The sequence below is a fragment of the Eucalyptus grandis genome, chromosome 4 (assembly GCF_016545825.1).
Source record: "Eucalyptus grandis isolate ANBG69807.140 chromosome 4, ASM1654582v1, whole genome shotgun sequence".
NCBI classification, from domain to species: Eukaryota; Viridiplantae; Streptophyta; class Magnoliopsida; order Myrtales; family Myrtaceae; genus Eucalyptus; species Eucalyptus grandis.
Genome location: NC_052615.1, coordinates 8,479,068 through 8,495,201, shown reverse-complemented (window position 1 = coordinate 8,495,201; position 16,134 = coordinate 8,479,068). Strand labels below are relative to the sequence as shown.

Below are 16,134 nucleotides of genomic sequence, written 5' to 3'. Positions count from 1 at the left end.
AGAAACAACTTTGGCCAAAATACCGTTTGGTAAAATTTACATTTGTAAATGACTTTTATTAAATTAAAAAAAAAAAATATTTGTATTTTTAAGTCCAGCCACCGGATCGTCGGATCTGGCGGCTGGATCGCCAAATTTGGCCCTCGGATGGCCGTCACCTAGGTTGCGTGACCTAGGCGTCTCCTGAGGTTTGACAATGGTTGTTGAGGTCGGGCAACCCTTAGGTGGCAATCGCTGGCACGTCCTTGGCGTGTGTGACCCCTTGGCCGGCGATTGTCGGCCTCCGATCAGTTTCTCTACCGGAGAAGATGAACAGTAACTGAAACTTGTATTCTAAAAATGCAAGTTCCCAAATGACCTCTAGACCTGTTTTGGACTAAGAGCGCTTAGAGTCATTTGAACATGCAATTGCATCTTGCCAGAGTTGTCCAAAACATCGAATCAAACGCGTTTGCATTTGGCCAAGGGATTTTAGAGTCGCAAAGCCCATTCCCAAAGCCAAACCAAATAGGGCCAGCTCTGCCGACTCTGACATATTCATACAGTAATCTGTCTCTCTTTAAAGAAAAGATATAAAAAATACTCAATATCAAATCAAATCATAAAAGACCTAAAAAGTAATGGGAAATAGAGATAAATCATAGAAGGGAACGTCGGTCACAAAAAAAAAAAAAAAATCATAGAAGGGAACGTTGTCATTCTCCTAGCGCATTCACGGTAGTTCCAAACTCTCTTTGGGCCAAGTTCGTTCGGTTTTTGGGGAATAATACCTTTGAGTGAATTGGGTTTTTGAAATATAAATAACGTTTAGTAAAATTTTCATTGAGAAATAACTTTGGCCAAAATACCATTTGGTAAAATTTACATTTGTAAATGACTTTTATTAAATTAAAAAAAATATTTGTATTTTTTTTTAAAGTCTAGCCATTGACCGTTGATCTGGCGGCTAGACCGTCAAATCTGGCCCCTAGACGGCCGTCGCCTAGGTTGCGCGACTTAGGCGTCTCCTGAGGTTCAACGATAGTTGTCGAGGTTGGGCAACCCTCAGGTGGCAATCGCCGGCACGTCGTCGGCACGTGTGACCCCTTGGCCAGCAATTGTTGGCGTCCGATCACTTTTTCCATTAGAGAAGATGAACAGTAATCGAAACTTGCATTCCGAAAATGCAAATTCTCAAAGGACCTCTAATCTCGCTTTGGACTAAGAACTCTTAGAGTCCTTTGAACATGTAATTGCATCTTGCCAAAATTGTCCAAAAAATCGAACCAAACACGTTTTCATTTGGCTAACGGACTTTAGAGTCGTAAAGTCCATTCCCAAAGCTGAACCAAACAGAGCTAGCTCTGCCGACTCTGACATATTCATACTGTAATATGTCTCTCTCTAAAAAAACATAAAAAAATATTCAATGTCAAATCAAATCGTAATAGACTAAAAGTAATGGGAAAGAGAGAAATAATAGAAGGTAACGAATTTCCCTACCCTCCACCATCTTTCACCAAAAAAAAAAAATTCATAGAAGGGAACGTCGGTCACCAAAAAATCATAGAAGGGGACATCCTTACCAAAAAAAATCATAGAAGGGAACGTCGTCGTTCTCCTCCTCGCGCATTCACAGTAGTTCCAAACTCTCTCTGCTCTGCCAGCTCTGACATATTCATACGTATTCTGTCTCTCTCTTGCCAGCTCTGCTTTTGTTTCTTGGTTCTCCGTTAAATGGGTTTTCCATCATCCTCTATATAAACTTCATAGTCGAGTGAAATTTCTCTCTCTCTCTCTCTCTCTCTGAGTGATATTTCTTCTTCTGATAGAGAGAGGGAGTCATGGCTGAGATTGGAAGTCATGATGTTGTTGTGGAAGTGAAGGACACGAACTCAACACCCAAAATCAAAGAAGAGGCAGGCTCCAGTTTCTCTCTGCCTTTCTTCCAAAAGGTGAGAAGTCCAGGATTGTTCCTCCGTCGTGTCCTTCCTGTACTTTTCGTGCCCGTGCTGCAACAGAAGAGAAAGAAAAAGAAATCAGTCCTTTTCCCTCTTCTTTTTAAGTTCGTTTTATGTCCTTGCTTCTCCATTTTATCCGTAATTCCTTGGCATCCTGCTGTCCATGGTAGAAAACTACGTGTACTCTATTTTTTTGAAACATCGATCTTTCGGAATTCATGTGGCGGTACGAACTAGTGCTGTCCTGCCCCAAAGATCAACATGAAGTTTCGAACCTATGTCCAAAACCAAAGATTTTCTCCTTACCGTTAGTCTCCAGTTAAAACAGACGCAACTTAGGAGCAAAATTAATCACCATAGAACCTGCACGAGTGATGCGGGATTGACTTTAAAGTGATCTTGGGCTGTTCGCAGTTGATAGCGGAGATGTTGGGGACCTACTTCTTGATATTCGCGGGTTGTGGGTCGGTGGTGGTGAACAAGAATGAGAAGGTGGTGACGCTGCCGGGGATAGCGATTGTGTGGGGGCTCGTGGTGATGGTCCTGGTTTACTGCGTCGGCCACATCTCCGGTGCCCATTTCAATCCCGCCGTCACCATTGCTTTTGCCGTCACCAGGAGATTCCCACTGAAGCAGGTAATTTTGGAAAATTTTCACTTTACATCTCACGCGGTGTTCTTACATAACAGGATTGCTTCCAACTACCATGTCTCAGTCGTGCATCTGGTAATGGAGCTTATTAAAACTGGGCAATGATCGAATAATTAACGGTCGATGTCCTATCTGTTATGCCCTCATCTAGTGATGTTTCGATCCTCTTTTTCAGGTACCAGCTTATGTATTGGCGCAGCAACTCGGGTCGACCCTTGCGGCTGGGACACTCCGGTTGTTGTTCTCAGGGGGCCATGACCAATTCGCAGGGACACAGCCTTCCGGGTCGGACTTGCAATCCTTTGTGATCGAGTTCATCACAACGTTCTACCTCATGTTTGTCATCTGTGGTGTTGCCACTGATAGTAGAGCTGTGAGTTTCACTTCATGCGTTGGTATCTTTTTTCTTTTCTTTTGGCTAAGTTTCACATGATAGGCTGACAGGAGGGAGGGAGAAGTGACAGGCTGATAGCCTGTGGTCGTCAGGTGGTCTCAGGTGGTCGGGGGAAAAAGGTGAAAAAAATTTAAGGGTGAGGAAAGAGACAAAAGGAAAAAATGGAGTCTAGGCGCCGCGGCGGGGGTGGAACCCCCAAGGGGACTTTTTATTTAATCGAAAGGATTATTAAATAAAATTAAAAATAATTTAAAAAAATAAAAGTATTATATATTGAATGATTAGTGTAATATTTATTATAAGTTTTTTTTAATTAATTAATTATTTATAAATTTAAATCAAATTAATTAAAAATAAAATATTTATTTAATATACAACAAGTCCCAACAGACGGAATTTTTATTTTTGAAAAATGACGTATCGATATGTCGTATCGTGTCATATCGCGTGTCCGTGTCGTGTGTTGGTGCAACCTAGATAATAGCTGGTTTTCTCAGTAGTTCTCGTAAAGAATTGGCTTTATTATTTGAAATACAAGTTAGGAAAAAAAAAATAATAATAATAATTAATAATAATAATAATAATAATAATAATAATAATAATAATAATAATAAAAGACAAGTTGATGTTCATCTTGTGTGATCACATTAATCATAATAAACAAACCCAATTATTATTCTCATTAAGAAATCTTATCTTGATGGACTATTTATGACTTGGACTAGATCTCGTAGTTTAATCCAATAGCGACAATTATTTATTGTATGAATAATCAATTATGCCATTGTTTAATCATCTTGTGTTTGATTTGTTCAGATTGGAGAGCTTGCTGGTCTTGCTGTGGGTGCAACTATACTGCTCAATGTGATGTTTACTGGGTAAATTTAACTTGTCCTGTCTGCAGTTTTAAATAAACTTGTCTTTCTACTGTTTCAACTCATTCCAAAAGGTCTTGATGATGCTTATTCGTTTCCACATTAGTCTATACAAGATGATGACAAATATAGACTTTGGATTTAACCAAGGTGGTCAGACGAAGGCATTTATATTTCAGTCTTGTTTCTGTTTCAAAGTTTTCTTTAAGCAAGAAAGCAACCTTGGAACAAAATTGAGAAAACTGATTATTGATTTGTGCTCTCTCGTCAATTAGGCCAATTACAGGAGGGTCGATGAACCCCGCAAGAAGCTTGGGGCCAGCGATTGTGTCTAACCATTACAAAGGGATATGGATATACCTACTTGCCCCGACCATGGGCGCGATATCAGGGGCTGCTGTCTACAACATCATCCGATTCACCAACAAGCCTTTGCGCGAGGTTGTGCGGAGCGGCTCCTACTGAAGATGGTTAGCCTAGTCACTTATAATCTGCACGGTGATAGTGTGAGATAGATTGAAATAATGGTGCATCAGGTCTGATGATAGCGAGTTACGCATTGAAAGAAGACCTTGATGGTTTATAAAAAGAGTTTGGGCCGTTGAAGATTTTGACAAGATTCACGTTTTAGCAAACCTACTCTGGTCAGTGAAGTGATTGTAGGAGCCATTCCGATACTAGCAGAGAACCTCCCAACCACTCTCAAATGGCTAGCTAATCATCCTTGAAGGTGTCCAACAAATATATTGAAAGACTAAAGTATATAAGGAGCAATGAAGCTATGAAGAGGGTTAGCCACAAGAGTAAAATACGTAATATGCTGTTATTGCCTTCTAAACTAGAAATCTTCACTACTATTGATCTGTAAACCTCTCTATATTTGGTTTAGCATCGTAATAGCTTATAGTTAAAGAGTAAGTGCAATGTTATTGTATCCTGATTATATGATCTATCAAGTGAAGGGAGCTACACTAGCAAATTGTAACTTGCAGTGTTTTTCTGATGATTCTCGACACCATCTCAAGTTCTTGATGTGAGAGAGAGAGAGAGAGGGGGAGGAAGGGGGGTTGGTGCCATGAAAGGGATTAGGTTCAGATATGAAGGTGAATTTTTGAAGGCGGTGTCTTTCTCTAATTTGGACAATAAATCGTGACTAAAATTCCAATTGCAGTAAATTTAAAAAGTTGCTGTTTACACTAATGGGTAGGTATCGAATGCATGGATTTAGTTTTAAATGCATAGGAAAGATCTGCACTTGAAAGAACAAAAGCGATGATGACACTAGCATACTCCGAATTTGGATCCAATATCATAATGGTGTTACTAAAACTTATTTTGAGTAAGGCACTCAAACCTTCTCAAAAGTTAACACACTATAAATAGAAAGCCAAGACCAATGTTAGGCCTACAATTGAGTTTTGGTAAATTGAATTACGGACTTAGTCCGAACCCTGTTCCCTGCTCTTGCTTCTATGTCAATTATCCTTTTGTTCTAACTCTCACGAGTCGAACATCAAATCTGCTGAAATATCTCGCATTATTACGCCTCTTACAGTCTGTGTATCTTTGTACATGGCGAGTTTGTTGTTTTCCGGGATATTATCCAATGCCCGAAGTTAAGTCATCTACTTCAATAAGTCTTTGTTCGGCTGGAACACTTTTAAATCGCTTGTGAGAATTTCTAATGCTTTTGGGCGATCATTGTTGTCCAGCGTTTCAAGACAATTTTGTTTTCTCAGATCGAAATAGATCCGGGTGATGAATATTGATGTGGATCTCTGTGAAATTGGAAAAAAAAAAAAACACTTCTCAGCCTCGTTCCACTCCCCTTCGCCCTCCTTGAAACCCTAATCTTCTAATCTGACTGTCTCCCACTCGTGCAAAGCTGCAACTCTTCGAAAGACTTCAGTTGGGAAGCGAAGACCGTCGTGGACCGGGCCAAACTAAAAATGAAAGAGTATCGGGCCCTTTCTTTGGCCCATTGCAACAGGGACTCAAATCGACCCGCGGATTGGCTGGCAAGAGCTCGTAGAACCAATTCCCTCCCATTAAATTGGTTAGAAAACCCCCCACCTGCTCTATTCGATCTACTATGTGCTGATGCGTTTAATGTATTTTATCCAAACTTGGCTAAGTAATTTCAATGAAGTCGTTACTTTTGACCCCCCCAAAAAAAAGTATTAGCTCCTCAAAATAACTCCAGCCAAAATTAACTTTCTATTCTCGCTTGAGCGCCTGTGTAGTTTCTCTGTATCCACCAAATTCGTTGCTGTTGAGTGCTGTTTTGACACTTTCCTTTCAAGGAAAAAAAATACCCCATTAGATTCGCCACCGTCAAACGAGTTAGATCTTGAAATTTCGTTGTACCGCCGCATGCACCTCACATATGGAGCAGTGGGCCGCATGCACCTCACATATGGCCACCGTCAAACAAGTTAGATCTTGAAATTTCGTTGTGAAATTTCGAATTGGTTTTTAAGGTATTTCGACATGCTAAGTTTGTTTTCTTCATGATTTTCTTTAATATGTCCTTCAAGGTGCTCGCTTCTCCATCTTCTTTATTATTTCTATTGTTTTCGCTGGTACAGTGCATATAACGAATAAATTGGAAAATTCACTACGCATGAAGACCTGAATGGTTCAAATTAAAATTTATGGGCTAAAGAAATGTTCATTTTTTTTTTTTTTTTTTTGGATGTGGGCTTTGGAATTACATCATTGCTAATATTTGTGTGCCTACTGAGATTACTGGCGAAATTGAGGACAACTTCTCTCTACAAAGAAGCTGTGCACGCGCTTGAGCGTGAATCGGGAGTTTATTTTGGCCTGAGTGATTTTGAGGAGCTGATGTCTGATGGGTAGTGTTTTGAGGTAGAGAAGTATCTTTCCGGTTTCACAAACTTCCGCTTCAGCAGATTCTCCACGCAGAACTATTTCGAACTGAGGAAACAAAAATATTTTGAAGCGCCGGACAGCAATGATTTCCCGAAGGCATTAGAAATTCTCATAAGCAATCAAAAAATTTCCAGCCGAATAAAGACTATGCAAGGAAATCACTCGACCAGTTTCGCAAATCTCCCCTTTCGGAGCTCCCCTCTACCGTGTGTGTAGCTATGGCCGCCCCCACCCTCACCTTCATAAACCCTAATCCCCCACCATAACTTAGCCTTTAATTCTCGTTCTCATCACCCCACCCATAGAAATCGCATCGCAGCCCCTTCATTCTGTAGGCCTTGTTGGAATCTTTACCGATGGTTCAATGTTTCAATCCCTTACATCAAACCCCGAAGTGATCTTCCAAAGCACCAGCGGCAACGGATAAAATCCTGGAGTGATCTTCACGGCGAGGTCTTCTTCTCACCATTTACGGCAATATTCCTGCAGATCGGGGAAAACGCATAGGTCCCTCAGCAAGAGAACTCCAGTGGCAGAACACCAGCGGCAACGACGGCGGAGGAAGGAGCAGTGGGTAGTCTCACCCATCTCTATAACAAATTGGGTAAGCTGATGATGTATGAGAATGATATGCATATTCTAGATGAGGAAATATCGGTGGAAAAAATTCAAGAATGTCGATTCTCCCTTGTTGGGCAACTCTACAAGAACCCTACCATTAATTTCCAAGCTGTCACAACAGTGATGAAAAAGGCGTGGAAAAATGAGAATATAGAAGTAAAACCCTTAGAGAATGGGAAAATCAGCTTTGAATCTTGAAATGAAGGGGACAAAAATCAAGTATTGGAGGGAGGTCCTTGGTCCTTCTCTAACCACTTATTGCTATTAAAAGCTTGGGAGCCGGATACTACTCCACATTGTTATGAATTCAAGACATGTGCCTTTTGGGTTAGAATATTTGGGCTCCCTCTGGAATGGAACTCTGAAAACATGATAATGAAAATTGCCAGCTCAATGGGGAAGGTTCTAGATGTCAAAACAAATGCTAGAGGCCCTGCTTTTCAGAAAATTAGGAAAGCAAGAGTGGAGTTAGAAGTGGAGGCTGAATTGCGAGTAGGACAATTGATGCGTCACGAAAATAAGAAAGTATGGCTGGAATATGAACAACTGCCCTTTTTTCTGTTATTCATGTGGAAAAATTAGACATTATGCTAATTATTGTAAAGACATACCTTATGACAAGGAAAAATTCACAATCGAGCTGGGGGATGCTTTGGAAGCTAGCTAAAAGCAGAAACCTTAGATCATAGCCCATTCTGAAAAGTGTTCTACCAAGAAGTATCAACAGCTAAAGATGTAGAAGAGGTTGTTCTCGAAACCCCTGAGCAGCCAAATCAAAATGAAGTTATGGAAGAAGGTCAGCCTATTCCTCTCAACATTAATCAGAATATTCAGTAGGGAGGTCCCGAACAGATGATAATGGACCCTAACTAAAACATCACAAAAGACATAACCATGTATAACTCAGGGAAAAGAGCTCTTATGCTCATAGATCCAGAGCATATTAACAATCCAATTGTCCAGCCAACAACTACCTCAGATAGCATAAGAAAGAAAACCCTCACCCAACCTAAAACTCCCTCTACCAAAAAACAAAGAAGAGCCAGCAATCATGCATCTACAACCCTAATACAAGGCTGGTTGCATGAGACTCAGCTTATGGACACTCCTATTCAGATGACTAAAGAAGTTGCAGCATGGGCTGTGGTGGCTAGCCCTAATAAGCCACCAAATAAACCATGAATATATTAAGTTGGAACTGTCAAGGGTTGGGCACACCCTTAACAGTCCAAGAGTTGAGAGCCTTAACGTCTCAATTCAGGCCCTCTTTAGTTTTTCTAATGGAGACAAAAAAAAAAAAATTTGAGTTTGTGCAGAGAGTGAAGAGAAGACTTCAATTTCAGAGTTGTTTAGTAGTTGATCCTATGGGTACGGCGAGAGGTTTGGCTATTATGTGGGATGATCATATTTCATTAGAAATTGACTCAGTGACTGAAAGCTTTGTGAACTTGCGATGTGAAGTGGGGGTTAAGGGTAATAAAATGAGGATTACCTTCGTTCATGCTCCATATACATACCCAAAGAGGTTGTAACTTTGGGAGACAATGCATTAGATAAGCTTTATAAATACTCTGCCTTAGGTGTGCTTAGGGAACTTAAATGAAATGTAGTTTTATTGGGAAAAAGTGGGGAAGCGACTGGCTGAAAACTTTAGAATGACTATTTTTCGGGATTACTTGGATGCATTCTCACTAATGGACTTAGAAAGCAAGGGATGTGTGTTTACTTGGGTTAATAATAGGAAAGGGAATGAATATGTGAAAGAACGACTAGCCAGAATGGTATGCACAATAGAATGGCGGCCGATGTACCTTGAAGTTGAAGCGTATGCCCTCCCTGCAATAGGCTCAAATCATAGTCCTATCCTCCTTTCTCTTTAACCAAATCAAGTTAAGAGGAAAAGAGTTTTCGGATTTGAGGCCTTTTGGCTTGAGAGTGAACAATGCAGGGAAGTGGTGTTAAAGTATTAGGAAACTACAGCTTAGCCCCAGGAAGGTTTAGTTGGGAAGCTTCGCGATATCTAAAATGCACTTTCTAAATGGAGCAAAAAGAAATTTGTGAACGGAAAAAAGAGAATCAACATGCTGAAGCAGGAGCTAGAGTGGCTAACAAACAATATTTTGGATCCCTTCAACAAGGTACGCTTCAAAAAGTTGCAAGGTGAAATTGACGAGCTTGGGAGGCAAGAAGAAATGTACTGGAAGTTACGCTCTAGAATTAGTTGGCTAAGATGGGGAGATCATAATACAAAATACTTCCATGCAACAACCATCCAAAGAAGACAGAGAAATAAAGTTTCTATGCTACAAAATGCGGAAAACACATGGTTGTTTGAGCAAAATTGGTTGAGAGAACACACTGTGCAATTTTTTAGAGAACTATATGAGTCCTTTGGCCCCTGAAATTTCGCACCAGTTGTAGATCAAATACCTACGCTAGTAACAGAAGAAATGAACAGTGCATTACTAGCTGAAGTAACTTTAAAAGAAGTGACAAATGCAATGTTTCAGCTAGGCGCCACTAAAGCTCCCGGGCTAGACGGTCTTAATGGACTGTTCTATCATCATCACTGGAAAGACATCAAACGGGACATTTTTAAGGAGGTGGAGAACTTCATGACAACTAGCTCTCTTTCACCAGCTCTAAACTAAACAAATATCTCCCTTATCCCCAAGGTTCCGAACCTAGAGAAAATAGATCAATATCATCCAATAAGCTTATGCAACTTTGGCTACAAGGTTATTTCGAAAGTGCTAGCTAATAGACTTAAACCTTTCTTACCAGAAATTATAGTAGTAGAACAAAGTGCTTTTGTTGGCGGGAGGCAAATTCAAGATAATATCTTTATTGTTCAGGAGGTGTTACATCAAATTAGAATAAAAAGCAGGAAAAAGAAATTCCAAGCAGTTCTTAAATTAGATATGAAGAAGGCCTATGATCGAGTGGAATGGGATTTCTTGGAGGAATGCCTAATTAAGATTGGCTTTGATGAGAAATGGGTGAGATGGGTAATGCAATGTGTTACTACGGTCACACTTAGCGTTAAATTCAATGGAGAACCTCTTCAATACTTTTAGCCTTCAAGAGGACTCAAGTAAGGTAAGTCCTCTGACTCGTGTTTGTGCTTAGGCAGCCCTCATGGTATATTTTCTTCCTAGTCGGGTCTTAAGGGGTAGAACTTGCTGAGACGTCATCTCACCCTGTTGTGGGATAACATTTCAGGTCCATAAATGGCAACTCCTCTCGAGCATTTTAGTCAGCCAAGGAAAGTCATAGAACATACATCTTACATTCCGTTGCATGGGAGCCCTAAAGGCTAGAATTATGAGCTGGTAAGGTCTATAGTCTGGGTTGATGTGGGTCTACCCAAAAAGGTGCCTCACCAATACCAATCATGGTACTGCCAGGCTCAGAATGGCCAGAGAGAAGATCTCATACCGGAATTTGAGATACCTCTGTATGTGCTGGAGGTTGCTTTTGGAAATGGCACAACAAATCCTCCTTAAGGCTCGATCGTAGACGTGGTAGACCCAGATCTTGAAGACCCCGAAACTCCGGTGTATTCTACTAAAGGCTTTAGTTGGAGTGTGGAGGGAGATGGCGAGGAGGACGAGGACCCATAGTTATTTTAAACCCCACATGTTTTCTAGACGTTGTAAATAGACGAGCTTGCATTATATATGTCATGATTGGCTATGTATATATAAGTGTGGTTGTGTTTTCAATTCGAGAATTTGTGGCCCTACTTTCCTATCCCATTTTGTTGTTGTCTGCGGATCATTTAATTGCTTCCACATATGCATTTTGGGACGTTGCTATTTAATTGACTAGAGAGGGATGGACGTGCACTCGAGGATCGATGCGTGACAGGCGAGGCGGTGAACAGTGATGAGGACTGAGAGCAAGTAGAGATTGATAGGAAGAGGAGAGGAAGGGGTCGTGCAGCAAGAAGGAAGAGAGGAAGGGCGCTGCTAGGGTTTTGAGAATGAAACTAAAAGAATAAAAAAGGATTTTGCATGTTGGAGGGAGGGGGAAGTGTTGAGGGAAAAAAAGTGGGGAAGTGTCGAGGGAAAAAGGGGGAAGTGACAGGAGGGAGGGGGAAGTGTTAATAATATAGGGGTGGGGGGAAAGAGACGAGGGAGAAAAGGGAGTTTGGGGGCGGGGGGAAGGAAGAGATGAGAAACTTTTTATTTAATCGAAAAAAATAATTAAATGAAATTAAGAAGTAATTTTGAAAAATAAAAGTACTGAATGTTGAATGATTAGTGTAATTCATTGTGGTTCTTTTTTAATTAATTAACTTAAATTAATTAAAAATAAAAATATTTACTTAATATACAACGTATCCCACGTGTCAGAATATTCTATTTTTAGAAATGATGTATATACATGTCGTATCATGTCGTGTCGTATCGCGTGTTCATATCGCGTGTCGATGCTACTTAGATGGCCTATGTATATAGGTTGCTCGTTCTATACGCTCAAATACACTATTGCTTGTTTTTAATTATTTTGTAACCTTCAAAAAATTATAGGGGATTATTTCGACATATGTACCCTGAGCATAACTCTCGATTATCCAAAAATGATGCGTCATGATTATTGGAAAAAGTTACTTGGATAAATTTCCCATTTGATCCTCGCTATCATTAGGTTTTGAGGCATGGCATGCAAAGTCTAATTATTTCTTAAAATTTGAAGAACAAAATTTTACCAAGCCATTGATGTAGCCCAATGCTAGGTATCCACATATAGAGCTTTTATGTGGTCGATCCTTGTTAGTTGAACAATTGAACTTAATTGGCTAAATTATTAGGGAAAAAGGCCGAGCAAGACCAACCCAAGTCCAACTTGAGCTGGTTGTTTGTCCTTTTCTTTCTCCTGGCAAGGGAATAATAAAGATTAATCGATAAAAAAACATTTCATTATCAATAATTAAATTGTATTTACACATTTTTGTTAATGATGAAAATTTTATTCGTTCGTTTATTTTTGTAAACAATACTTGTAATTATTTTTAGGTAAATATTTTTTCGCAATCATTCTTTTTTTGGGGAACAAATGCACTCTAATTTCGCTAAAAAATGTCATCTTTGGTACCCAGGTTACAGTATGAAACAAACTATTTTGTTGAAATCCCAATCCACACTAAAATAAGGACACTTGCGTCGATCATCTAACCATGAGAGACTAGCATCAATGTCTCTGTATTTTCATAAATCCTGCACGAGCAAAACTGCAACGGGACTTGAATATCTTCAAAGACAGGCGACTATCCATGAAAGAACAGGGCGGTCGTCACGGGAGGGTCTTCGTCCTCCACTCAATTAGAGGGGCCTGGTTACAGCAGTTTTTTCCATGAATTATGAGAGACTTTTGCAGGATCCTTAAAGTATCGTGGGCCATACAATAAGGACACTTGCGTCGATCATCTAACCATGAGAGACTAGCATCAATGTCTCTGTATTTTCATAAATCCACACTAAAATAAGGACACTTGCGTCGATCATCTAACCATGAGAGACTAGCATCAATGTCTCTGTATTTTCATAAATCCTGCACGAGCAAAACTGCAACGGGACTTGAATATCTTCAAAGACAGGCGACTATCCATTAAAGAACAGGGCGGTCGTCACGGGAGGGTCTTTGTCCTCCACTCAATTCAAGGGGCCTGGTTACAGCAGTTTTTTCCATGAATTATGAGAGACTTTTGCAGGATCCTTAAAGTATCGTGGGCCATACAAACTAGAATGTGAAGAAAATCATATCCCAGAGACTTTTGAATTGGTCAATTCCCGATTAGTTATCACTGTTTTCTAAGCTAGGCATTTCGTCAAACAGTAGGCCGGCAATAGTGCGGCTGGTCAAGTTCCACAGTGTTTTAACGACGACTCATTGAAGTGGAGGGAGCGTACATGAGAGAGGGCGTGTTATATGTAATGCATGCGCATTGAAAGTTTTCGGTTTATGGGTTGGTGTGAACTTTGTTAATTACAGAAAAGGGAGAGCAAGTTGAAATGCAGTATCATCCAAGGCACCGGGTTTTTCTTCTTCCTCCCCCTTTAGAACATTCCTGTTTCCACCCCTTCTGATCCATCAATGTAATCGATGACCACCTAATTATGGATGACGTGTTGGAAGATCTTAGAGATGATTCCGATTCTATTAAATCTTCTGATTAGAATAGTAAATAGGAAATTATATATTCATGTATATTGCTTTTCCTATTTTATTCTTTTTCCTATTCCTTTCTTACATTATAAATGTACATTGAAATGTTATACAGAATACAATACAGTGAAATACTTTCCCAAAGCTTCTTTTTCTTTTATGTCATGGTATCAGAGCCCTCGCTTCCTGCCCTAGCTTCCGCAACCTTCTGAATTGCCATCGTTTCTTTTTTTGATTTGTTGCTGTGAATTTCTTTCTGCGGAACAAATTGAAAGAACGATTAGGAATTCATTCTCAATACCATGGCAAAGGACAAGAACGTTATGAATCCCTCAGCAGAAGATTCATTAACCTAGGGTCAGCAAATTTCATCTTCTGATCGAGACGGATCGACTGGAGAAGAGCAGGTGACCAATGTCTCCACCCTTGCCCCTGCTCAAGTACAGATTCTGGGGCCAACTTACTGGCCTCCAGCTCCATGGTATCCCGCACAGTGGGGCCAATATCCATATGGAACCCACCCGACTGGCGAGTCGGGTCAAACGACTGCGGGTCACAGACCCGGATTCATGCTGGGACCCGGGTTCATGCCGGGTCAAGGAATGGAGCCCTACCTAGTTTCACACGGACCGCCTGTATCTATTTCCGTTCAACGGCGGCCAGCCGGAGCTCGGAGATCCGCTCTACACGTCGCCGGCAGACAGGCCGGAGTTATGCCTAATCACCCAACAGCTTACCGGACCGGCGAACTACCACTCTCAGGCTCGCAATTTTCGGCAAGCACTCGTTACTAAAACTAAACAAGAATTCATCGACGGAACCATACCTTACCGACGGATGAAAGACAGCAGAGGCATTGGCGGCGTTGCAATCAATTGGTGCGCACCTAGATCGGAAACTGCTTGGCGCCGGATGTCACCGCCGGTCTTCCTTCGACAGAAGATCTGAAGAAATACTGGGATAACATACAGGAGATGTACGGGAAATCAGATAGGGCTAGGCTTTTCTCGTTGACACAAGCCCTACCCGAGCTAAAACAAGGGAACCTCTCGGTCACCACCTGTTTCAACCGACTATCGTCTCTGTGGAATGAAATTGAAGCAGCCAAAGACAAGTTGGAGGGGCCGGAAGCCACTCTCTGACAATTTTATGCGATGAGAGAGAAGGAGAAAGCCACCAGATTTCTTCTTACCTTAAATGACTCATACACCACCTTTCGATCGCAAATTCTTATGATGGATCCTCAACCTCCTCTCGGCCGGATCTTCCAGTTGGCCGTGCAGGAGGAAAACTAAAGAGCCGCCACAACTGAACATGGTTGGATTGCTAAAGGAATGGGCTTCGAGACGTTTCCCTCGGGCTTCGTCTCGACCGAAAATGTCACCAGCACCGGAGGAAACCTCAGAGCCACAGGACAGCCGAGAGGAAAGGGGTTTGCAACTGCGGTAGTGAGAAGTGACGAAGATTACCCTAAGTCTTCACGGATGGATGGCTGGGATCGTCATGCTCGATCGTACGGTCTAGATAAGCTCGCTGGATCTAACGGTCGAGGGAGACACGCTGGATTGAACGATCCGGATCAATTTTTCCCAGCGAACGGCTGGAATTGTCGCGCTGGATTGGACAACTACAGATTGATGAATTATCCGGTTGAATTAGACGGTCAATATTTTGCCATGTTAGCACTAGTATACAAAGCATCGTACGGCACACGAAATGCCACGTCAGCAAGCAAGGTCAGTGGGCAAAATTCAAAGTTTAAAAATAAATATTGTGAATATTGCAAACGTTCACACCACACTGTCGATACATGCTAGAAATTGCATGGGAAACCTAGTAATAAAAAGGAAAAGGAGTCTTCAGTCTATCCGGTTTCTACGCAAAGGAGTGGTGGAACATCTCAGCAAACTATCACTCAAGAACAATATGAAAATATTGTGCAAGCTTTGAGTCAACTCAAGACTGGTGATAATGGTGCAGGATTTTCAAGTACATTTTTCCCATGAAATGAATTCATTATCTATTGATGCATGGATTATCGATTCAAGCGCAAGTGACCACATAGTCTGTAACGAGTATCTAATTTCTCATGCCCATCAAAACACACAATCTCCTATTACGGTGCGTCTTCCAAATGGAAACATTATGAATGTTACCAAAATTAGCACCGTACATCTTGGTCAAAACTTTGTCCTTAAAAATGTCCTATACATTCCAGATTTTGAGTTTAATCTTATTTATGTCGCAAAAGTATGTATGGACAATTCCTGCAAAGCCATATTCAAATCCAAAAATTGTGTCTTTCAGGACCTTTCGACTGGCAGAGTGATGGGCTTGGGTAAAGAGGCACAATGGCTTTATTTTTGGGTCAATTCTCTAGGAGATTTAGAATTATTGAATAAAGGCATTTATTGTAATGCAATTAGTTATAATAAAAATCTCCTTTTGCATCAACAATTGGGTCGCAGTGCTCGATTTCTCCATCCAAAATGCCCCATATGCCCTTTAGCTAAGCAAACTCGAGCATCTTTTCCTGTTAGTACATCTCGAGCTAAAAACCTTTTTCATTGCTTCACATGGACATTTG

The 16,134-nt window shown here is 40.9% G+C and overlaps 1 protein-coding gene across 1 annotated transcript; it reads left to right on the top strand.

The window, feature by feature from the left end:
- The first annotated feature begins 1,630 nt into the window (after positions 1-1,630).
- LOC120285937 (nodulin-26-like) lies at positions 1,631-4,425 on the top strand. Its single transcript, XM_010053851.3, has 5 exons — positions 1,631-1,934; positions 2,355-2,576; positions 2,767-2,964; positions 3,802-3,863; positions 4,136-4,425. Exons 1-5 carry the CDS (start codon positions 1,824-1,826, stop codon positions 4,323-4,325), a joined length of 783 nt encoding a protein of 260 aa, XP_010052153.2. The 5' UTR covers positions 1,631-1,823; the 3' UTR covers positions 4,326-4,425.
- The last annotated feature ends 11,709 nt before the right edge of the window (positions 4,426-16,134 follow it).